This window comes from Meriones unguiculatus, chromosome 12, assembly GCF_030254825.1.
Source record: "Meriones unguiculatus strain TT.TT164.6M chromosome 12, Bangor_MerUng_6.1, whole genome shotgun sequence".
In the NCBI taxonomy this organism is placed as follows: Eukaryota; Metazoa; Chordata; class Mammalia; order Rodentia; family Muridae; genus Meriones; species Meriones unguiculatus.
In genome coordinates this window covers 89,562,755-89,588,324 of record NC_083360.1, presented here as the reverse complement: position 1 = coordinate 89,588,324, position 25,570 = coordinate 89,562,755, and the positions used below count along the sequence as shown (strand labels likewise).

The window sequence follows — 25,570 nt, the reverse complement described above, 5'->3', positions numbered from 1 at the left end:
CCACTCTGATTCTGATGTCTATCACAGTGGCCGATTTTTTTTTCCCATACTAAACTACCACCATATCCAAAGGGTACATATGTCACTTGGATCCTAACGTTTGATTCTTTGAATGTCCTCATGCACAAAGCCATGAGAGTTTGCCACAGGCATAACAAGGCTGGAAAATTGGGACAGTGGTGAGCATTTTCCAGTTGTAGGCTTGCATAGAGTACACTAGAAACCAGGGCTGAAGTGGTCCCAGTGAGGAGGTCAGGTGCCCTGGCACTTGAGGCCCATAAAGGCTAAGATCAGGGATAAATTGTAGCAAAAACCATGGGGACTCTTAGCAACTAGGAGAGACTTTGAGGGTCTCTGTGTAAAAGACTAGAGGGGTTCTCTTCAGTGGTAGATAGATGACTATAAAACACGGTGGCCCTGGTGCCCACATGACAGCAATTCATACACTAAAAAAGGTGTAAAGCCATCTATTCACAAAACATCAAACGTGGGAAAACTTAGCTGTCAATCAACCAAAAAATGGGCAGTCACTGCATTATTTAGTAGTGAAAAGGACTATACACTGAAACATGTTACACAAATGGACACATCTTGAAACTATCATGCTACTTGAAAGAACCCAGACAAGGCAAGTCACACATAGTGTATAATTCTATTTATATGAAATATGCAGAAGAAAAAAGAGAGAGTAGACTGGTGCTTTTCACAGGTTGTGGGGAAAGGGCAGCAGGAAGTGGTTACTGTTCACATACAAGGCTTGTTTCTGGGCTGATAAAAATATCTGAATTTAGCGGTTATGGTTGTACAGCTCAGCAAACAGTGTAAAAACTACTGAACTTTATTTTTCAATAGGCTGTATCTGAATAAAGCTATTATTAACAATTAAGTACATTACCAAACCTCTGTATTTACTCCTGGTTTTTAATCTCTGAAGTCACACTGCAACCCTCTTGCTGGGATTACCTGGACATTCACATTAGGCCATTGCACAATTACAGAAAGCTGAAGACCATTTCCAATTGATACCTTTATCACCATATATGTCTAAAAATCAAACGTGAGTAATAATAAATGACTTGAAAATATAACTAATAGAACCAGGGATTTTATTTCTTCATTGACTATCATTGACTATCATTTTCTCTCCTAACTTCCCTAAGTTTTTGTTATTCTTATGAAACAGGATCTCATTCTGTTTCCCAGACTGGCCTCAAACTCAGTGATCCTCCTATCTCTGCCTCCAAACTTTTTAAATTTAAATAGAAAAAAATACATTAAAAAGAAAAGTCTGTTTTTCTTTCAAATTAAGTCTAATGATTATTTAGATTTATATGAAATATAGTAAATTCCTGTAAATGATAAAATACTATTAGTCCTTAAATGCATTCTCTATACACATAATACAGCCTATAAACCCACAGCAATGGAGTAATGAACTCTCCTTCCCCAGGGAAAAGGAGACAGGCAGACAGACAATCAGCAAAGATGCTATATACCTAGGAATTAGCTCTCTTTCATAGAGATGCAAAATTCAACCCGTAGCAAATGCCTTCCAGAATACCACCCTTTGGTGGTTCTCGTCATATCTAATGGTAGTCACAACTGCAGCAAGGGCTTATTTATTCCATTTTTGTAAAATGGAACTTTTTAATGGATCTTTTTTCTTTTTGAGACAAAGCCTCACAGTGTAGTCCTGGATGACCTGGCACTCCTGATATAGACCAGGCTGGCCTTGAACTTACAACAATCTTCTCGCCTCTGTCTACCTTAGTGCTGGGTTCATACATGTGTCACAAAGCTTGGCCAAAAAGTAATTTAAAATGGATTAATTTTTAGGTTTTTTTTTCCTTAAATTAAAACACACCAATTTCCACTCAGGATATGGATTGCATGTGTTCATGTTTGTGTGTGTGTTTGTTCATGTGTGTCAAAGCCAGAGGCCACCATTCATTATGTTTCCTCCATTAGTTACTATCCAACTTCTCTTTTGGGCCATGGAGTTTTGCTGCACCTAGAGCTCAGATTCAGCTGTGCTAGCTGCCCAATAAGCTTGAGGGAATCTTCCCTCTGCAGCACCGGGATCATGGAGGGGCACACTGCTCTCAGCTCTTCCATGGAGGCTGGGGATCTGAACTCTGCCCTCCTGCCCATGCGCAAGCACTGTGCCAACTGATTGTGCCAGTCCCCGGATATAGATTTTAAAAAGATCATCATTCATGTTAACCTTTGGAAACATATTGAACAAATCATTAGAATATAACCTGTGTCGGGGAACTCAGTGCTTTCACAGTGCAACACTTTGTTGGCCCATGTCAAGACATATCTGAGGATGCCATTTGTGAGTGTGCAATGGAACAGCAGTAGGAATGGTGGTGACAATAACAAATGTTCTTAGGTTAGAAGATCCTGAGATAAGGCGCTCAATGTTTAAGGGACATAAATTGTGCCTAAGAATTTCTGCTAGATACTAGAGTACACCATGGTCACTGAGGCTTCTAACTGGGCAAGGCTCCCTGTGGCTGTGGGAACCTAGGCCAAGGGCCAGTTTACAAGTGCTTTTCCCACACCTGCAGCACTCTCCAACCTAGCATTCTACCAGTGGCTCTCTGAGTGTGTGAGCACGTGTGTGCGTGTGAACATTAGATATCTGTTCCCATACCCACTTCATACAATATTGGTTCTCATCCACAAGACATGGTTTGGGGGATACTCCACACTCTCCCTGTGGCAACTGAGGAAACTAAGCACAGAATTCAAGAGACTTGGCTAGAAGATGGCAGGGATGAGATGGAAGCCTGGACACACTCTCTTACCCAGGGTGGTTTTGATATATTACACATCGCCAAACTGAAACACATTGGTTCATTTCAGAGTTCTATTATGACATTTCATAAAGGTATGTCATACTTTAAACTCAGGTTGAAATGGATTATGAGTCAAAGTTTTTTCTTTAGTTTAAAAAAAAAAGTGAATTAACAAATGGCAAGGTCAAGGAGAAAATTCCCTTGTTGTCAGCTCTTCCAGCTTCCAGCAGCTTCACCTCTTCTCACACCCACTCTCACCCCTACACTCTGGTACAATTGTGATTGTTTTCTTTGTACTTTCAAAGTGTCACTGGCTTCATGACAGTGGCTAGTAGGAGACGACACATCTTATCAATCCACCATTAGGTTTATGTCTCTAACTGAAAGACAGCTGCTGAGTAATTTTCACCCCTCCATGATGCCTTTAATGTGTGGATGCTAGTGGCCTGGGTCATGTGATACCTATGAAAATACCAGAGGTAAAATTACATTGATTCTTTTATTTTCATTTATTTATTTAGAGTTTCTACATGCTTACTAACACAGGATGCTTTATTTATTCTGTTTGCATCAAACTGTATTTCCCTAGAAGAAAATATTGCAAATAATCCAACACTAAAATATTAGCTACTTTTGGGATCATTCATGGACTCTGCTAGTGAACTAACCTAGCTGTCAGACATTCAGATAACTCAGCTAGGCTTCCAGAGAAGCAGTGAATGCATGTGTAAGCTTTACAAAGAAAGCTAGTTTTTGGAACCTAAAAAATACAATAGCCTCTTCTAAGGGGAAAAAGATAGTTAATATAAGTTAAAACAGGTTTAAATTCTTGAAAATCATTTCTGCAGAGAACATCATTTGCTCGTTACTGAGAACAGGAAGCTGATATTAATTATTACCCAGAAAAGATAACCAGCCAAGCAGGTAAAAAGGAAGTTAAAGGGGCATAAAAATGGATGAACACTCTAGAAAGAACCTATTCACAGTTTGCTGGTGGTGGTAGGGGAACATGTGGCAGGAGAGCCTGGTCACAAATTGGAGGGTGTGACTGAATTGAAGAGTGTTGATATTGGAAACAGCACATTCTTCTGTCATAAAGGCTTGACTGATAATTTACCACTTGAAGGATTATGCTGGGTTCGAGTCTGTTACTCAGTAAACACCTGTTTTAAAGAAAGGCATACGAATACAGATCACATCAAACGCTTTCATTGAGAAGTTGACACGGATTCTCATACAGGTGGTAGCCGATGGTCTCAGAAGCTTTCCTGTGTATGAGAAGTAGAACTACAGGCCTTCTTGTACAAGCTCCTGTACATCTTGTCCATGCTGTTCTCAAAGACAGGGCGGTGGGACTTCCCCTTGTAAGAGGATGTTCTGTTGGACCAGTATTCAGTGTCATCCAAATGGAGAGAGCCATGTGGTCGCTGGTAGGAGCTATGAGAAAAGATGAGAAAAGAAAGGTTAAATAAAGGTGAAACTAAGTTAGAGGTACTACTATGAGTTCAGATATTTACTGAGTACTTTATTTGTGTGGACACTCTGCTGGGACTGAGAGAAATAAAACGCATTGAGGCTTTTGCTTTTCAAGACTGACTGTCTATTAGGGAAAGCTAAACTGTTCATACGAAACCACGAAGAATAAAATAAAATAAAAAATTGATTAGAACTAAAAATAAGGTAAAACAGCACAGAACTCAGGCATAGTGGCACACACTTTAAATACCAGAACAGGCAGATCTCTGTAAATTCTAGGCCAGCCTGGTCTATATAATAAGATCTTGTAGGAAAACAAAACAAAACAAACAAACAAACAAAAAAACGGCACAGACACTGTGATGCAGGCAGTCTGAGAACAGAGCCTCTAAAGCCAGAATTCATTGTAAGCTCTGGAACACTGGCTAATTAACTTTTTAGTTCCATGCTTTAATTATATTTTTATATAACTATACAATTCAAGAGAATAGCTTTAAAGTGCATGGTACAGTATTTGGGACAAAGAAGTGATTATGATGCTACCTAAGCTTATCAGCAATCTCCGAACATTTAGAAGTAGGCAGAAATAGTTAGAAATTAATACTTAGTAAAAACCAAGCCTAGTGGTTCATGTGTGCAATTGCAATGACTTGGAGATAAAAAATTGGGCCAAAACCCCACCTCACTTGTAAAAATATTTTTTTCCATAATATCTTTACATAAATATTTTCAAATACATAAAACATATTTTCAAATCAAATAACACACACACGTGCCACGCCAGGCATCTTCCTACAAGCTTTTGAGTTATTGGCCACGGAGGTCTCAGAGGCACCTACAACAAAATAGGCCATTGTTCTTGGATGCCACCACAACAAGATGCTAAGATTCTGGGCATCAATAAACCCACCTCAGCTGACTAGGAACAAGTTTTAAACATTTAAATTTTTTTAAGTTTGAATTTCTCATTTAATTATTTTTATTTTTATTAATTACAGTTTATTCACTTTGTGTCCCCCCTGTACCTCCCTCCGTCCTCCCCTCCCAATCCCACTCTCCTTCTTCCCCACCCGTGTCCCTCTCCCAGTCCACTGAAAAGGGAGGTCCTTACGTACAAGGTTAAGTCAAAATATCAGCACAGGTCCAGGAAGGGGTCTCAATGCTCCACCCTTTACAGAGGAGTCCCTAGCCATGGCCACTGAGTGACAGAGTCACTCTCCTTTGGGGACATGGATGTTGGTATGTGTACAGTCCCATGTAACCATGCACACGTGGCCAGCATTAACAGGACCCAGGGAATCAGTAACAAAAACAAGACAACGCTGGGGGGAAAAACAGGATATGAGGTACCAATGGAAGCTAGGAGGAGGTTAATGGGTGGATAAATACAATAAAAAGTAATTTGTAAAAAAAAATAAACTAAAAGTTTCAAAGAAAAAATAAAATATTGTTTAAAATTTAGTCTAATACCACTATAATCTTCAAAAGCACTTTTGCCAAGCCTCATTGCTACTATTTTGACACAATGATGTTTCCTTTATTAGTTTTGTACAAGGAAACAGTCTAGACAATTTAGTATCAAAATTTTCATGTAAATTTTCTCCAGATATAACCCCTATTGTCACTTAAAACACTGTTTTGACAATTTGAGTCATATACAGGAAAATCATAGCCAAATGCATTAGTGGGGAAAATCTGCCTGTATCTCTAACCCTGCTAAGCTGTGTGCCCACCTGCTCTGTCCCTCACTTTACTCCAGGGGTCTGCATGCTGAACTGAGTCTGCTTGACTGTGTTCAAGCTGTTTGTCTTTCACGAAATGCAGATCTGTCCCTGCTTAGCTGTGATCCATATAGCATCAACTTTACTATGTGATAATAGTAAGGTGCCGGTGCACCTCTCCGAAATATATATTTTTATTTAATGCTTAAACACAGTGCAGTAAGCCCACTCAACTGAAGTTGGACTTACATTTTTTATTTAAATTTCTTATTTTCTGAAAATGTCATGTACAAGTACTGCATTTTTATCATTTCTGTGCCTTTTTCTCCTTCCTCCTGTTCTTAGCATACATCATTACTCACCTCTCTTAAAGGTAAGTAGTTAAAAAAAGACTAGTAATTTTAAACATGGTATGGGTTCTCTTCAGACTATAAAACAATTAATACTTTTCATAAAATTCTGTACTTTTACTATTGATTCACTATTGCTTTGGGCCCATTAGACAATACATGTTTCAAAGCTGCTTTAAAATATGACTTCCCTGACTTTCAGTCAATAGATAAATGTCAGAAACCCTTTTAGGATGAACTGTGGGCTTGCCAAGGCTCCGTGTAGCAGAGTTAAAGCGGTGTTCTGCCTGACGTTATGGAATAAAGCTGGATGTAAACAGCAGCCGAGATGACAAGAATACAAATTCAGGGCAACTAAACAACACACCATTGAATGGCATTTGAGTAAAGGAAGAAATCAAGAAGGAAATTTTAAAATTCATAGAATTAAATGAAAATGAACACACAATATACCAAAATCTATGGGACACAATGAAGGTAGTCCTAAGATGATATTATAGTACTAAGTGCCTACATAACCCCCCAAAATTAAGAGCTCTCATATCAAAAAACTTAATGATACACTAAAAGGCCTTGGGAGGGGTAAATATACAAACAATAGCCAGAAACAGATTGAAAGAGATAATCCAAACCAGAGCTGAAATTATGAAACAGAAACAAAAATTACAAATAATCAATGAAATGGAGTTAGTTCTTTTAAAAAAATTAATGAGGTACTTTTAGCTGAATTAACCAAGAAACTAAAATAAATGGCTGAATTTCTAGATCATATGGCTTACTACAGGTAAATCACGGTGGGGTAAATAATTTTAACAGACACATAACAAATGAGCTAGAAGTGGGTAATAAAACATATTGCCAGTAAAAAACCTGCAGAGCCAGATGAATTCAGCACAAAATTCTACTAGACTGTCAAAGACGATCTAAAACAAGTACAAGTACACCTCAGTTACCCTGATACCAAACCATATGAAGACCAAATAAAAATGTATTTGCAGGTAAATCTCTCTGATGAACATGGATGCAAAATTTTTTTTCAATAAAATATTTTTAAACTGAATTCAAGAACCCATCTTTATGTTTTCCACCCTGATCAATATTGTGAAAATGGATATCCTATCAAAACCAACCTACAAATTCAATGCAAACTCCTTCAAAGTTTCAATGTAATTCCTCACAGGAAAAAAAATTCTCAAAATTCATATGAAAAGACAAAGACCCAGGGTTAACAAAACAATACTGAACAATGAAAACACTGCTGGAGGCATCACCATGATGCCTGAACATGGCACTGGCATAAACACGCACACACACACACTGATCAATGGAAGCAAACTGAGCACCCAAATACACAGTCACACTTTTAGAGCCACATGAAGTTTGACAAAGGGACCAAATATACACATTGTAGAAAACTTCAGCAAATGGTCCCAGGCAAGCTGGATATCTGAATGTTGGAGAATGAAAACACATCCTCATCGTCCACTCTGCCTAAAGCAACTGCAAATGGATCAAGAACATAAGCATGACACCTAATACCCTGAACTTAACATTAAAAAGCAGATGCTCTTGAACTTCGAGGCTCAGGAAAGGGATTTCTCACCAGAATGTCAGTAGGTAGTACAGTCACTAAGTGACAAATAAGAATGTCACAGAATTTAAAAAATAATAATAAAAAAACTTACGTACAATAAAAAATACAATCATTTCAGGATTATCGCCTAAACAGTAGAAAAAATCCTTACCAGCTACATTTCTGACAGAGTTAGTGTATAGAACAACAAAAACTTACAAGAAAACAGACAACCAAAAAAAAATTTTAAATGGGGGCATGGAATTAAACAGAAGGGTCTCAAAAGAAATAAAAATGGCTAAGATATATTTGTAGGTCTGTTTACTGCTTTGAAGACTTTACCTTACCCCAGTCAGTACAGAAAAGTTGTTCTTTTAATTAATTAATTTTTTGTTAGTTATAATTTATTCATTTCATATCCCAGGTGTAGGCCCCTCCCTCGTCCCTCCTAATTCTACCCTCCCTCTTCTCCCATGCCCCCACCCACTGATAGGGGAGGTTCTCCTCTCTTTCCATCTGACCCTAGCCTGTCAGGACTGGCTGCATCATATACCTCTGTGGCCTGGTAAGGTTGCTCCCCACTCAGGGGGAGGTGATCAAAGAGCCAGCCATTGAGTTCATGTCAGAGACAGTCCCTGTTCCCCTTACTACGGAGCTCACTTGGAGACTAAGCTTGCCATGGGGTTCCCCTTTCTCCACATTCTCTCCAGCATGTATTGTCGCATGAGTTTTGGTCTTAGCCATTCTGATGGGTATAAGGTATTTTAGATTTTAAAATATATACTCCTTGTCATAAAACTCAATAAACAGTTTCTATCAAGCAAAAATGTCAGTGAATAAAACATGCAGAAAAGTCCTGAGCTTCTGGAATATGCTCTAGACAATGGATGGATAGATGGATGGATGGATGGATGGATGGATGGATGGATGGTAGGAAGGAAGGAAAAGACTTGGTCTTAGGCTTTAAAACAGATAACAAGAAGAGGCTATATTATGGTCTGATAACATTGCTTTAAAATATAGAATACTACTCAGCAATTAAAAATGAGGAAATCATGAAATTTGCAGGCAAATGGTGGGACCTAGAAAAGATCATCCTGAGTGATGTATCCCAAAAGCAGAAAGACACACATGGTATATACTCACTCATATAGACCTACAAGATAGGATAAACATACTGAAATCTATACACCTAGAGAAGATAAACAAGAAAGAGGACCTGGGGTAAGATGATTAATCCTCATTTAGAAAGACAAATGGGATGGACATTGGATGTAGGAGCAAACAAGTAACAGGGCAGGAGCCTACCGCAGAGGGCCTCTGAAAGACTCTACTAGCAGTGAATCAAAGTGGATATTAAGACTCATAACCAAACCTTCGGCAGAGTACAGGGAATCATAAAAAAGGGGGGGGTTAATATGACCTGGAGAGGATAGGAGCTCCACAAGGACCAAATATATCTGGGCACAGGGGTCTTTTATGAGACTATTTCTCCAAACAAGGACCATGTATGAATGTAACCCTAGAACCTCTGCTCAGATGTAGTCCATGGTAGCTCAGTATCCAAGTGGGTTCCCTAATAAGGGGAACAGGGACTGTTTCTGACATGAACTCAATGGCTGGCTCTTTGACCTCCCCCCCCCCAGGGAGGAGCAGCCCTGATAGGCCACAGAGGAGGACTTTGCAGCCAGTCCTGAAGATACCTGATAAACCAGTATCAGATGAAAGGGGACGAGGTCTTCCCCAATCAGTGGACTTGGAAAGGGGCAGGGAGGAGATGAGGGAGGGAGGGTGGAACTGGGAGGGAAAGAAGGGGTACAGCAGGGATACAAAGTAAATAAACTGTAACTAATATTAAAAAAATAAAAAAATGGAAAAGAAAAAATACTATACAAAGTTGAGTCTTACAAACTATTGTATGCATTGATAAGACTTAGAAATGTTTCTCAAACCTTAATATGTACCAGAGTCACTGCTGTAATTCAGGTTGTTGGCCCACTCCCCAGGTTCCTGATAGAATACAGCTCAAGTGGAGCCCTGAGACTTCATATCTTTAAGAGGAAGATGTTAGTGCTTCTAATATGAACCACACTTTGGGAAGCACTCAAAGACATAGTTTTCTTAAATATGGTCAATCAACATAGGATGAAAATGTTATGATGCCATCTTTTCCCTCCTTTCAGCATTAGCCGAAAATCTGCTCATAAGGACGTACTGAAGACTAGTTATAAGTCATTTATTTTTCTTCCCTAAGCAAAGGATTCACAAAAATGACTTTCTAATAAGAAAAGCTTTCATTACTTGCTCTGAGAAGGTGCCTGCCTCTCAGTCCCTTTTAATGGGATGCACAGAAAATGAAGATAAACTAAAACAGCACCCTAGTCACTTGAGGGGCAAATTCTTAAGGCTTGACCATCCCATCTTGTTGGCTCAAGAATGAACACGATGGAATACTACTCAGCTATTAAAAACAAGGAAATCATTTCCAGGCAAATGGTGGGATCTAGAAATCATCATCCCGAGTGAGCTATTCCAGAAGCAGAAACACACACATGGTATATACTCACTTATAAGTGGATATTAGAAATATAATATAGGATAATCATACTAAAATCTGTATACCTAAATAAGCTAATCAAAGAGGACCCTGGGTAAGATGCTCAGTCTTCATTCAGAAAGGCAAACGGGATAGATATCGGAAGAGGGAGCAAAAAGAACAAGAGCCTACCACAGAGGACTTCTGAAAGACTCTATCCAGCAGAGTATCAAAGCAGAGGCTGAGACTCATAGTCAAACTTTGGGCAGAGTGCAGGGAATCTTATGAAAAAAGGGGGAGATAGAAAGACCTGGAGGGGACAGGAGCTCCACAAGGAGAACAACAGAACCAAAAAATCTGGGAACAGGGGTCTTTTCTGAGACTGATACTCCAAACAAGGACCATGCATGGAGATAACCTAGAACCCCTGCACAGATGTAGCCCATGGCAGTTCAGTATCCAATTGAGTGCCCTAGTAATGGGAACAAGGACTGTCTCTGACATGAACTCAGTGGCTGGCCCTTTGATCACCTCCCCCTGATGGGGGAGCAGCCTTATCAGTCCACAGAGGAAGATGATGAAGCAAGTCCTGATGAGACCTGATAGACTATGGTCAGATGGAAAGGGAGGAGGACCTCCCCTATCATTGGGCTGAGGGAGGAGCATAGAAGTAGAGGGAGGGAGGGTGGGATTGAGAGGAAAAGGGGGTGGGGTACAAAGTGAATAAACTCTAATTAATAAAAATAAAATCAAATCAAAAGGATGAATACAAATGGAGGGTGCTATAAAGGGACACCAAAAATTAACACAGAGCTTACCCATTGAGCCATTTCTCTAGCCAAGTTAAATCTTTGCATTACATAAGTGTTAAGATTTGTTTATTTAGAGTTTTTCATTTAGAGGAGTTCCCTCCTCTCAGGTGTCTCTAGTTTGTATCAAGTTGGCAAAATACTAATTGGTAACATAACCTAAGGAAGAATCTTTTAAGAATGAACAAAGAGGAGAAAAAAAAAAACCTTTGCATAAATTGTGTGCTCTCTGAACCCTTCTTTTCCTCTTTTGACTGTTTCCCTTACAAATCCATCTATTAAAATGAACCCATAAGATGCCCAGGCTACTTCTTGATTGTTAGGTAATGACTTTGGAAAAGGAGATCACACTCATATGCCGCACCCGCATTTGTTCATAGAGGTTCCAGCTAAGCTAGCCGTGGAAAGGAATAGAGATTGTGGTGCAGACTCCAGCTAGGGAGAAATTAATTCCACCTCATGGAATACAGTCCCTAAGAAATTCCACAATGAAGAACTCATACAGTGCTCCGCGGTGTAGCAGCGAACATGACCGCGACGACCCAGGATCTATAGTTCTTAATTCTGCATCTATGGTCACTGGAAAAGAACCTTCAAAGTAAAATTTGCTAGTGTAATATTTCGAAAATATTTTAATTATTAATATCCCCGAACTTTTAGAAGAGCAGATTTTTTCTTATTATTTTAAAAAGATTTACTTGTCTAAAATTATGAAAACCATTTTTAATTTAGAATAAATGTATCATGAAACATGGATTTGCTGGTGTCAAATAAATCCTAAACAGAAAACGCATCATCATGAGTTGGCTATTTGAGCATGTGAATGTGAGCGAGTGTGAGTGTGTGTGTGTGTGTGTGCGCGCACGTGCGCTTGAGTGTTTGTGTATGTGTGTGTGAGCATGTGTGCGCACGTGCATGCATGTGCACCTATTATGCGAATGGATGGGCACGCGTGTGGAGAGGCAGAAGTCAGCGTCTAGTGTCTTACAATGGTTCTCCGCCTTCTTTGGAGATGAGGTCCAGAAGCAGGATGGCTCCTCCTGCCTCTGCTTCTGCAGTGCTGGGACAGCAAACACCAGTACATGGCTGCTGCTGTTTCTGCCCCAGAATGGGGACTGGAGAAGGGAAACTCCGGTGCCTGTCTCCAGGGCACCTAGCCTTCAGAAGTGTTGTTATTGAAAAGCTTCAGGAATTACAAGATTTAACTCAGAAGCGAGCCCTACCTGTATTCCGGGTCGCTGTGAGAAAGCTCCCACCCTCAGAAGCGAGCCCTACCTGTATTCCGGGTCGCTGTCGTAGGCAGAGTCTCTGTATAAGAGGCTCCTCTTCATTTCCAGCTCGTCGTCTTTCTCTGGGTCTCTCTCATCCTGAAAAGTAAAATATTTCCATTAATTTTCTCATTGCTTTCAACACAGTGGCTGTTGGTCTGCGGGAAATGTCCCCCTCTGGCCTCACTGCCCGAGACTGGCAAGTGAATGGATAGCTCAGGAAAGAAATAAACTGCTGACAATGCTTTGTCTCTCGATAACATTTTAAAAATTACTTATTTTGAGATAATAGTATAATTACATAATTCCCCTTCCTTTGCTCCCTCCAAATCCTCCCACATACCCCTCCTTGCTTCTATTTCAAAACAATAGCCTCTTTTTTCATTAATTATTGCTACATGCATATATGAACTATAACCTTCTCAATCTCTTTAATTCATCTTCATAGACTTGTTTCTGATATTCTGACTGAGAATAAACAGGGATTTCTCACAATTCAATGTAGCCTAAAACCAGGTAACTCCCTTTTGGATCCCTTGATGCTACCTCCTTAAAAAAAAGGAAAACAAAACCCTTTCTTCATGAAAAACTCAAAAACATTTTAAACATATCCAGAACTTATGAGCAGTGCACCTAGAGGCGGGCCACCATCACCACTAAGAAAAAAAAAAAAAGACAAAGATGCAGATATAAACACATTCTAAATAATGAATTTTATGAGATGGACACTTGAAATTATTATTTGTGATTAGTATGATCAAGAAAATTGATGGGAAGTTGGACATATTGGACTTGTATTTTAAGAGAATATTAGAAACAAGTCTATGAAGATGGATTAAAGAGATGGAGAATTAAAAACAGTCACTGAAATAAGCAACTTAACAGGTAAGTGTAATGGCACATTAGAATCAGTAGAAATCAAAATTAATTAACTTCAAAATAAATAGTCATAATAAAAGTAGAATGATAAATACAGATGAGGAGTCCAGGGCTGGAGAGCACTGGCTGCTCTTTCAGAGGACCTACTAGGTTCAGGTCCCAGGATGCACAGGTGGTTCACAAATATCTGAAATTTCAGTCCTTGGGGACTGGTACCCCATTCTGCCTTCAGCAGGCACCAGGCACACAAAAGAACACAGACAGACATGAGGGCAAAACACTCATAAAAATATTAAAAAATAATATTGAAACTCAATATTGAGAGCTCAAGAAACTTGTGAGACGGAATCAAAAGATCTAAAAAATATAGTTCAATATTCAAAAAGTAAGAAATGACAAAATTCTTGTAAGACATAATGGCCAGACCTAATGGGCTAGAATCCTAAATAAGCTCTGGCTGAGCATGCTGAGCTGGTTAGCAACTGACCTCACAGCTTTTACAACACGGATAAAAAAAATCAAGAATTCAGAATCAAAAGCAATATCCCTAATCCAAAATAGAAAATGCTTCAAGATTCAAATTATTTGAGTGTCACAAATGGAAAATTCCACACTGGTCTCATAAAATGGGTCAAGTTTAAAAGTACCTCAATTATATTAGCTGTTAGGTATATTAGGGTCATGGGAAACAAATGAAGTTCATGTTCAGTTCCTCTCATCCTTCCCCTCTCCACTCCTCCGCTCTTTCCGTTTCTTTTCTCCCTTTCTCCATATATAGATATGTATCTGTGTGATTATCTTATGCATATTAATGTACGTATATATGTATACACACAGTTTTCAACGCATGCATATCCAAATTCCTTGTCCCTCAAGCCCTTCCTAGGTACATTTAAAACTAATATTATACATCAAAGGATCTACACAATCCTGTGTACAACTGTACCTAGCCTCAAACTAGAAACACGGCAGACTGACTGTGGTATTCTTTGTGAAAGGCCAAGTCCCATTTCTGCTCTTGTACATATAGATAGCATGTAAATGAATGAATATATGTAGATCTAGTGGAGTGTAATTTGCTGAATATATCTACATAAAAAAGTGAAGACATGCATGTTCCACGTGTTCCACACACAATGGTCAGCTAACAAAGCTAAAGAAAGCAGACATGGGGTTATCATGATATGTGATTTTGAATTTTCAAACCCATATCAAACGAGTCTAGATGGCATCATGTATTAGGATACTGGCATGCCTGGTGGAAAGAAGGCCCCTGGAGCAGCATCCGGGATAGCTGGGTACCGAGAAGGTTGTAAGTGATCTGGATGCTGTTTCACTCACAGTACACTTTGTTGAAACTCGGCCTATTGCACAAAGAAGTAAAATACATAATATTGAGGTAAAAACTGAAGATGTACGATGAAGTGGAGTGAGAAGACAGCCTGTTAGCAAGGTGGCACCTTAGTTAACAGAGGTGGCTGCTGTCACACGACCTGTGAAGGGAAATTCAGGGTAGGGGTCCCACATGGCATCCACCTGAGAACTTCAAAAGTCTCGGAAGCTCAGTGCATCAGCTAAGGGCGGCCACCAGAAGCAGATGTTTTCAGCTCCTCCAGTGGTGAGCACAAAGAATTTACAGGAAATTCCACAGGAGTTACAGACACCTGGGAACTATTAACTCTCAAAACTAATGGTCAAAGTTGTCTTTCTTCATAAAACCACACAGTAAAATAACACCTGTGAACAGAATCCAAACTAAACAGAGAAATAGAAGAAAAGAAAAAAAAATCTATGCAAATGGGAAGAGAAAACAAGCCAAGATATCCCAGAAACTATGCTGTGAATTTTGGGAGAAAAATAATGATTTTAAAAAAAGGATTCTCAAGCTACACATTTTACGAATTACACTAAAACATGTTTCATTTCCAAAAATTCAGAAAAGTATTGATTAAAATATAAGTGGTAGAGTGCTTACCTATATGTGAGAGGCCCAAAAAGTTTATGAAAAAATAACTTCATAAAGATTGTGATTTGGTTAGACAGGAAAAGACACCAATAAAAAACTAGACAACATCCTTCTGGTCCTAAGGTCTGCACTGCAACTGAGGCTGCTTCTTCACTAATGCCGCCTGGCCTCTCAGCAGGGACACTGACCCCGCCAACCCTGTCAAGCCTCAGTTGCTCTCCAAGGCCCCTTCATACCTTCCAAACCAACAGCAGGTGGAAGGTTCTTAAAAATCATGTGCCAAGTTCAGCTGTCAGCCTGGGATGCAGCTTTGATGTTCTCTGGAACATGGGTTCTATATGCTAAGTTCTGAGGAAAACTCCCAAATTTCACATCAGTGATGCTAGTCCCTTTTTAATCACAGCTTATTATTATTATTATTATTATTATTATTATTATTAGCCTCAGCTAACTAGCACCAATAGACCCAGTAAAACAAAAATTTTACTTCCTCAGATTCTTAGTCAAAAATATCACATGAACAGCCCATAAGATTCCCTCTGAAAGATCACAAACCAGCCTCCATTTCTCTCACTGTGCTCCAAGCACTGACTGGCTTTTTGAGCCCAACTGTTCAAAAGCCTCTACCTTCCTCCCACAAAACATTTTAAGGCAGAAGTACCACATAATGATCATGTCCATTTCAGCAAAACCCCATTCTCTGGGCCCAGGGGTCTTTGATGAGACTGTATCTCCAACCAAGGACCATGTATGGATATAACCTAGAACCCATGCTTGGATGTAGCCCATGGTAGCTCAGTATCCAAGGGTGTTCCCTAGTAAGGGGAACAGGGACTATTTCTGAGGTTTGGAGGTGTTAAAAGACAAAATATGGTCTGTTTAGAAGTATGAGAGAAGAGAGAGGTTGGGTGGGTGGTGGGAAGCAGCTCTCACAAAATGACCCTTCAGGAAAAATCTGCATTAGGAGAAGGACAGCTGGACAGCCATGGACACCATGGTCAGTCCTCCGTGCCTGAGAGCATTGAAAAGACAGCACAGTATATTAGAGATGAGATCCTAAAGGGAAGAAAACACTTAACAGTTAAAGGATACCTGGTGCTCTTCTAGAGGACTCAGGTTTGATTCCCAGCACCTACACAGTGGCTCACAACAGTCTAACTCCAGTTCCAGGTGTCCAATATCCACTTCTGGCATCCAAGGGGACCAGGCATGTGCACAGACTTATATGTAAATAAAACACCCATGTACATAAAAAGCAAAACAAAAAAAAGACCAAAAACCTGAACTAGCTTCACTAAGAGGAATAATTTAAAGTAAAAGAAATATGGATGCTATGGACAGAATGACATGATAGTGGTAGAGAAGTGACTTTAGTGAAATCCTGACAAACAAAGGAAAATATCTTCTATAGGGTGATGGGGCCTTCATCATGTCATTTAGTCTAGGAAACAAGGAGAACAGAGGAGCCAGGTACTGAGCAAGACTGAGTAAGCAGGTATAAAAACTACAGTGCAGCAGGGCTGCTTACGACTCCAACCCAGAGAAATGTGTGGGGTCTTTAGAAAATCGATTCACACACTGTCTTCATGCTGTGTGATCTGGACAGATAGTGACCATCATCTTAAAGCTCATATTAGGAGACAGGATGATCAGAGACACCATGATAGTCCAGGATCTAACACTGTGCTATGTAGAAAATCAAAGAAAGTGTCATTTAATAAAAATAAGGCACCCCAGCAACCATGCATGATGCCACTGCAGAGCCCAGAGTGCTCTTGGGGGTCAGGTCCCAACAGTGCCCTGGATTGTAAGGGACTTAAGTCTATGTTGATGGTGGGAGAGGAGGAGAAAATAAAAATAAGTCTGGGTCCCCTCCCACATAAGAAAGCATTCTGTACCTAGGTGGCCATGTGTGTCACTATGGTCCCTTCTCGGAGTCTTCCAACCAGAGAAAGACAATTTCCCCACGTCAGGCAGGCTCTTAGTGACATATGTGCTGTCTTCCTCAAATAATGAAGTGCTTTGTGTGCTAAGAGAGTTTTAAAAACTCACTTTCTGCATCTTTATATAAAATGTGACAAAATGGTATTTCAGCCTGCACTGTGCCTAAGTTCAGCTGTGAAACCTGCACCCTCCCCGGGGCATCTACAGCCCCCCGCTCTTGGTGCCTGCTCGGCTTGGCATCTCGGCAGTTTCTTTTTGTCCTTTTCACCCCTCAGGGATCTTCTCTTCTGTCTTTGCAGGGCCCCTTGTGGGCATTAGCTCCTTCTCTGAAGGTTCTGCTTTAGCAGGCAACCCTGTGGATCATCTGCTGATTTGCCTTCTGCCTTGGCTTTTTCTCTTTTCTAAAAGTTTATTTTATGTGTACATGTTTTTTGCCTACATGTGTGTATGTATATATGCATGCTATGTGTGCCTGGTGCCCTTGGAGGTCAAAGAAGGTGTTGGATTTGCTGGAACAAGAGTTATAAATGGCTGGGAACTAAACCCAGGTCATCTTCCAGAGCAACAAGTACTCCTATCCACTGAGCCAACTCTCTAGCTCTGGGTTTGTCCCTTTTAGCATCTCCTTTAAACTTTCTTTGGGTATGGCTGGGAGCGTCCACAGGTTCTGAATATGAGAATGGAGAACCAATGGCAGAGTCCGGCCCACTGGGGATCATGCACTCCTTCACACTGCTGGACTCTAGAGGGTCTGTGAGTTTAAGGAATGCTGGAAGCCCCAGACCAGTTAGGAGGAACATGGTTTTGAAGAGGAAAATTAATTAAATGCCTATTATATAGCTATCATACTTAGCATGCTACCTATACTAAATATATAAATACTTGTAACACCTGTGAGGAAATTATGGAAATATATTGGACAAAAGTCTGCTTTCAAACCCCACATAAAATATCACTTAGTTTAATGCCTGGAATTAAGGGGCAAATCAACAAATTCCAATGTAGATTTCAATTTCCAACTATCAAATCTAAACTATAGCATATCCTGACAAATCACACATCCTTTCTGATTGATTCCTCCGTCACAATACTTTGGCAAGTCTCATTTTAAGCTCCTATTCTTGTCCTAAACCAACTTCCCACTCACTGTTACGAAGTTAATTTCCTCACAAAAAAAAAAAAAAAAAGCTGATATACCAAGTAGGTCAACAGCCATGTCTGGTGTATCACACTGACTTATTCTTGAAGATGTGTACATCTATGGCTCTTACATGCTTAAGCTGGACCACATCTCTGGGCTTATGTGTATCAGGATGTACTTAGCATTCATCACTGTAGAATGGAGTGGTTAAGATAAAGATGTTATCTGGATTCAAATCTTGGTTAAAACCATGAATAGTGGCTATGTAACCTTATACTTGTCACTTAAACTTTCTGAATGTCAGCTTCCTCATTTTGAAATATTGCTTATTACCTAATAATACTTAATTTACAAGATTACTGTAAGGAAAACAGACTAGTGTGTACACAGGGCCTAGCCTCTAACAAATATTGCGATTCCTATATGCCAATTTCAGTTTTTCTTTGAGAGAACAATATGCCATGCTAATGCTTTGCGTTGATACTCTTAATTACATGCCCTAGCACACTTGGTTTTGGTTCTTGTTTGTTTTTACTGTCTCATATCCATTCAGTGATTTATTAAAGCACTGTCTATTTTCTCTCCTCACAGGAAGAAAATCTGATTTCATGAGAAGAGCCTCTGAGCTTTGCACAGTGTTGAGCATCCCCTCAGGGAGGGGATGCTATATGAATGCATACAGGCTGAAAATGTTGACTGTAAGTTTGTGCTCTGTTTGCTGCTGGACAGTATTGAAATTAGTGCCTAGCGTAAGCTAACATGAACAGCATTATCTTACATCCCAGAATACCAAATAAATACAAATTTGATTTAAAAAATTGGAGTGAAAGTCTCCTATTTCTGGACAGGATATAGTAAACTGATTACATTAATTCTTCTGGTATTGAAAAGCACCAGAAAGCTGCTCAAACAGCTGTAATTATGGTGACTAGACTCTCCAGAAGAGATGACCCCAAAGAGATGAGCTAATAGGCCACCTGGCTTCCTCCTGGGAGCATCTGTGGCTTTTGAGCCCAAAACAAATACCAAGATTCTATGCTTTGTTCAACAGGTCAGCTGCCTGAGGACAGAGAACTCCGTAGGTTTGGAAATCCCCTAAGAATCAAGTTCCTACGAATCAAGTTCCAACGATCTTCCATGGTACAAAGCTGAGCTTACCGCTCCCTCCGTGATGAGCACTGCAAACTTCAAGAGTGAGGGAAGGCACTAAAGTGCACTCCATGCTGAGCCAGCAAAAGTTACACGGGAAACCTGGACTCACACCAACTCTCTCTAAAACTTGGGGCTGGGGGAGTTGAAATGAAACCCTCTTTTACCTTTTAAATTTTGGAATACTATTTTCAATTTATAGAAAATTTGCAAAGATGGTACAGAATGATACACAGAAACACCCCTTTCATTGAGGGTCTCTTACTGTGACTGTCTGACATGAGCAGGGTACACTCAGCCAAATTAAAACTCTCTCATCAGTATTGCTACCTTTACATTAGCTGCCGGATGTGTTTGGATTCCTGGTCTTCTCAACAATGCCCTTCTGCTTTACAGACTCAGTGCAAAAGACCATGCAATATTAGTCACCAGTTCTCCGGGATTTCCTCTAACCTGTGGCTGGTTACTTGGTAATTTGGAAGAGTATATATTTTATGGGTTTGCCTGTGAGCTTAGCCTTTAATGGCTGAGCCATCTCTCCAGCCCAGTGCTTGCATGTTTTAAAGACAGCTTTTCAATTCAGTTTTGTCTTATGTTTTCTCAAGTTAGACTAGGGTGACAACATCACAGAGAAGACTCCTTCACATCACAGGACACCAAAGTGAGCATGATAATCGCTTGCGATGTGAACTTTCACTAGGCTAGTCCCAACCCCTCCTCCCTACCACACATGGGTCTTGATATCAAATCCAGGCCTTGCTGAAAAAACTTTCACCCAGACTAAGGCTTTCTATTCTTCTACCAGTTACTTTCATGAGGCAAACATATAAATTTTATAAGGTCCAGTTTAATTTGTTTTTGTCTGGTATGGGTTGTCTCATTTCAAAAAAATTCCTCGCCAAATGTAAATTGTCTACATTTTCTTTTCTGATTTCCTTTAAAGGTCTTGTAACACTTAAGATCTCTTGATCTGTTGTGAATTATGAGCCAAGGGAATTTTTCTTTTTTGTTGCTGCTGAGTTCTTTTGTTTTGCTTTCATACAGAAGAACGATTTGTTCATAAGACAAAAATACAAAGTGTTGGCTGGGGAAACAGTTGAGTCAATGAATTGCTGCCTTGAGAACCAGAGGACCTAAGTTTAACCCCAGCACCAATGTAAGCAATGCTAGGAGTGCTGGTACGCTTGTAATCTCAACACTTGGAATCAGAGACAAGAGTTCCTACGGCTTTGTTTAATTGACTTTGCACTTTTTTTTTTCATGTTATCAGCTGTAGCATTTGTGTAGGTCAATCTGTGGACTCTGTTCTACTCATTTGATATATCTACAGCTTAGTGAATGCTAAACTGTCCTCAACACGGTAAACTGTTACAGCCACATAACATAAACATACTAAAATCTACAGACCTAAAAGAGCTAAATGACAAAGAGAACCCTAGGGAAGGTGCATAATTCTCATTCAGAAGGGAAAATAGGATAGACATAGGAAGCAGTAGAAGAGAGTGAACCGGAGGGGAGCCTACCACAGATGTCCCTATATTTTCAATTGTTAATTGCCAGCTAAGTGCTGGCAGGTTTTTTTGGAATTGTCATTACTGTGGCCCATCACCTGTTTTCTATTTGTAAGTACTTGTCCTTCCTCACCTGTCAAAGGGCAACCGATAAGAAATGTCTTGCTGCTGACTAGTTCGGACTGGAATGTGTGTTTTTTTGTTTTGTTTTGTTTTTTTGTATGTGTAATAAAGAGGTGTCTTGCTGATTGGTTCAGACTGGAACATGTTTGTGTGTGTGTGTGTGTGTGTGTGTGTGTGTGTGTGTGTGTGTAATAAAGAGCTGACAGCCCAAAGCTGGGGCAGGAAGCACAGAAGTGGGAGTTCTGGGCAGGCAGCATGTGGGCAGACTCAAGGAGAGACCAAGAATGGAGGCAGGAGGAAGAAATAATGGAACTGTATGGCAGAGAAGCCAAGGTAAAGTTAGATAGTTGGCTAAGAGACTATCCCAACAAAAGGCCAACAGCTTTAAACTATCTAGAAGTGTCTGTCTCTATTAATTAAACCACAAGCAGGACCTGTGAAAGTCCTGCAGTAGTGGTCCTCCATACATACCCTATCTCTATGGTCTACCTGTAGAATCAAATGCACCTTTACCAAATGCACAAAACAGGAGTTCCCACATTTTGAAAACCTCAAAATGATAATTACGAAGTTACTGCTTAGTGTTTTTATGAAATAATTATGACTGAAAATTATTACTAAAAACGTTAAAATCTAGTATATTAAATTATTAGTCATGTTTAGTATTAAAATGTTTAGTGATTTTATGATGTTATAACTAAAAACGCCCATAGTTCAGATGATCAATGTTAGAAAAATCTCGTTAAAACATCAAACAAAACAACAGCAGAAACCACCCTAAGACCCAAAGATGGCTCAGCCAGTATAGGCACTTGCTTGCCCTGATGACCTGACTTGATCCTCAGGACACACATGATGCAAGGAGAGAACTGAACTGACAAACTGAATCCACCAAGGTTGTTCACTGACCTCCACCCATGTCACACACACACACACACACACACACACACACACACACACCACTGAATAAATGTAATAAAATACACTAAAATGATAAACAAAAGGCGTTTTGTATATCTCTGGCCAAGCAAGAAGTTAGATATGTTGCTTGTAGTAAAAGCAGAGATTCCTTCAAAGAATGCATTTTCCTTCTCTGTAACTAAGAGCCATGTAAGTTCCTTGGCTGGTTTGGGAGCCTATTAAAAAGTCTTTAATAAAAAGAGAAAATTTTGGAAACTAACACATAAGTGTCTTGCATGAGCCTGATGTGATTTCAAGACATCTTTTACCCGGTCATGGATCTCTTCACAGTTTGAAGGTGAACACCAGTCAGAGTGGAATCTGTGGGCACAAAAGGTAGTAATTGTTAAAGAAAGAAAACAAAAAGAAACTTTATAAGCTTAAATTACCACAATTTCTTCCTTTGGCCAACATGAGGAGAAAGAACTTTTTCAGATACTTATTCTCAGCTACACTATTCATTTTATACAATGTCTAAAAATAGTTTTAACAATTAATTTTGACATGTATTTGGGAGACTATACTGACATGGCTGATCTAGATAGGTGTAATGACTTTTACACATCACTTTTTGGCACTTATCTATAAATAAAATGTAAATTTTCACATCAGAACAATAATTCTATGTACAATGTCCTTAAAATTATTCTCTAATGATTTAATGTACTATTATGTGGAAGAAACAAGAATCTACTCACTTTGAATCTACTCACATTTCCATTCTTTTGGAATAGGAATAAAATGGTCCCTTCTCAACAAAAGTGATATCACCTCTCTATCTACTATGAGAATCATATTTTTAAAAGGATGAAATATTTAAATATAGATGAGAAAACTATGGATTTAATTAGAGTCTGCACATTGGGATTTAAAATGTCAGAGAAGAAATAAGGCATCTATTTCTTTTCACTCTGCTCTTCTTTAATTCAAAATTGACATTCATATAATTAAGCTATTTTATTTTACTCAGGTCATCATGAAAATTTCCAGATCCCCTTAATTATAATGCATATGTCTGAAGTGCTCTCTATAATTCCCTATAAAGAATGAGAAGTGTGTTATACATTACTTAAATTTAGCCCCTTTTTGTTCTCAGCCTGTTCTTACAAAATTAGAATATTACATTATTATACAAAGTACAGATCATTAAATGGGTTAATGGTTAAAAGCTCTACTTTAAAGAACGTAATCAATAGGCATTAATGTAATAGATAATCCCAAACTTAATCTTTCACACAGATAAAAAGATTAGCTGCACCAATGCAAATGGCTTGGTGGAGCAATTACAGGAAGCCCACGGTGGAGATCGGAGGTGCAGCTCCACGGCTTCATCAACGGCACTGTGCACAGGTCCACTCGTCTGTGCTATCCAATAAGAAATGCTTCTCTCGCATGCTTTAATACGATTTACAAAAGAAAGAAACTTAAGCATGGATTAAAAGGGTGTCAATTCCCTTTTAATTACGTATACTAAAAATCAAAGCTAATTTTAGTAACACTATAAAGTGTAAACAAATCTGGAGTCATAATAATAATATTTAGAGAGATGCCTCTGAAGCACTTATCAAAATTGAAACCATTTTATGGAATGGCGATTTTAGAGGCATTTTTTTAAATGGGTAAAAAGGAAAAAGCACCTTCAACTAAAATCATTGACTAAAACTGGATAAAGTTTTTTAAAAATCTGTTTATTAAAAAAACATGATCAAAGGGTTACCATCTTACTTCAATCCTAGAGAAAATCTAATTTTAATGAATACGATACATTTAAACTCCTGCAGCTGTGTCTGACATTCCACTGCTAGACAAAACTTCCAGTTTTCCTGGGACAGCAATAGACACTTAACATCAGTTTAAACTGTTTCATGACGTCAGTGGATTCTGTGAATACCTGTAAACATATTAGTGGGAACCTAGAAACACCAGTCCCTAGCCTGCCACTCATTTAAAGAGGGCTACTAAGTCCTGAAAGGAGTAAACTGTTTTTGCTTCCAGTAATGTGAGTTGAATACCTGGAACATTTTCTTCTTCATAGACGATTGCATCTAAATAGAGGTATTACACTTTGGTGGGAAAGAAGTACTACACTTGTTACTCGATACATTAGTAAAATTTTAACTCATCTTGTTAAGTTCAAACTAATTCACCACTTATTTTAAATGTGCCTTACTTTTATCCAATCAAAAGTAAAGCAGGGCCTAGAGGGATGGCTCAGAGGTTAAGAGCACTCCTTGCTCTTCCAGAGGTCCTGAGTTCAATTCCCAACAACCACACATGGTGGCTCACAACTATCTATAGTGAGATATGGTGCCCTTTTCTGGTGTTCAGATGTACATGCAGGCAGAACATTGTATACATAATAAAATAATCTTTAAAAAAAGAAAAAGAAAAAAAACACAATTAAAAAATGTAAAGCAGGGACTTTTGAATTTTAAGGATACTCACTTTTTTTAGCAATAACCTTTTTATTTAATTATTTAAATATTAAGCACATTTATTCAGCAAGAAATAACTATCTTAGCTCTCAAATGGCAGACGCAGGGTTATCAGCACAAAATAGGCCAGCCTGATCTACACAGGAATTTCTAGGTCAGCTGGAGTTACAGGGTAAAACCAGATCTCATAAAACTTAAGGTATGGTAGAAAAGAGTTCAAATAGTAATATTTACTCTTACAGTATTTCTTCCACTGAAATATAACTACAAAGTTAACTTTAGCTATACTCCACAAAAAATTTAGAGACAGTTAAAATTGTATACACATATCCACAGATAAAATAACTCAGGTCCCTTTCAATTGATACTATGATATTGCAGTATATTTAGAATTGGAAAATCCTACAAAATGTATTAAAAATTAAAAGGACAGAAAACAATATTTACAAAGGCAAGATAAGTATAAGCAGTCTTGAAAACCTATACACATGACAAGTATCAGAACAAGAACCACAGGAATATGTGATTCTTGTAGCAAGTTTAACAGATACATCCACTGTGTCTGAACATCTGGGCAAATGCAAAAATCAAGAAAAGCTTCCTGTTGGTGAGATTCAAGTCATCAGACTTCTTCAGAAACCCTCCCTTTAAGAGTTTCTAATAAACTACTAAAGTGAGGGAGTGTGTGCATGTGTATGTGTAGAAAGAATGTCTTGTGTATTGTACGGATGTAGCACCTGTTAATAATAAATCTGATGGCCTATAGCTTAGGCAGAAAATAGGAGATGGGACATCCAGTAGGCAGAAAGGATTCTGGGAGAGAGATGTGCAAGGGTTTTTACCCAGGAAGACATGAAAGCGGACAGACACATGATACCTGAGCACAGGTAACTAGCCACGTGGCTAAATGTAGATTAGAATAAAT

At 39.0% G+C, this 25,570-nt stretch overlaps 1 protein-coding gene across 2 annotated transcripts in view; it reads right to left on the bottom strand.

Annotated features, from left to right (window-relative positions):
- Nucleotides 1–636: 636 nt before the first annotated feature.
- The window catches only part of Spata6 (spermatogenesis associated 6), a 91,617-nt gene continuing 66,683 nt past the window's right edge, over nt 637–25,570 (bottom strand). For both annotated transcript variants that reach the window (XM_021629111.2, XM_060366145.1), the window contains 3 exons: nt 22,432–22,531; nt 12,545–12,636; nt 637–4,241 (listed from right to left, as the gene is read on the bottom strand). In XM_021629111.2, the coding sequence (XP_021484786.1) occupies nt 4,061–4,241; nt 12,545–12,636; nt 22,432–22,531 (373 nt within the window). In that variant the 3' untranslated portion in view covers nt 637–4,060. The remainder of the gene's footprint in view (nt 4,242–12,544; nt 12,637–22,431; nt 22,532–25,570) is intronic.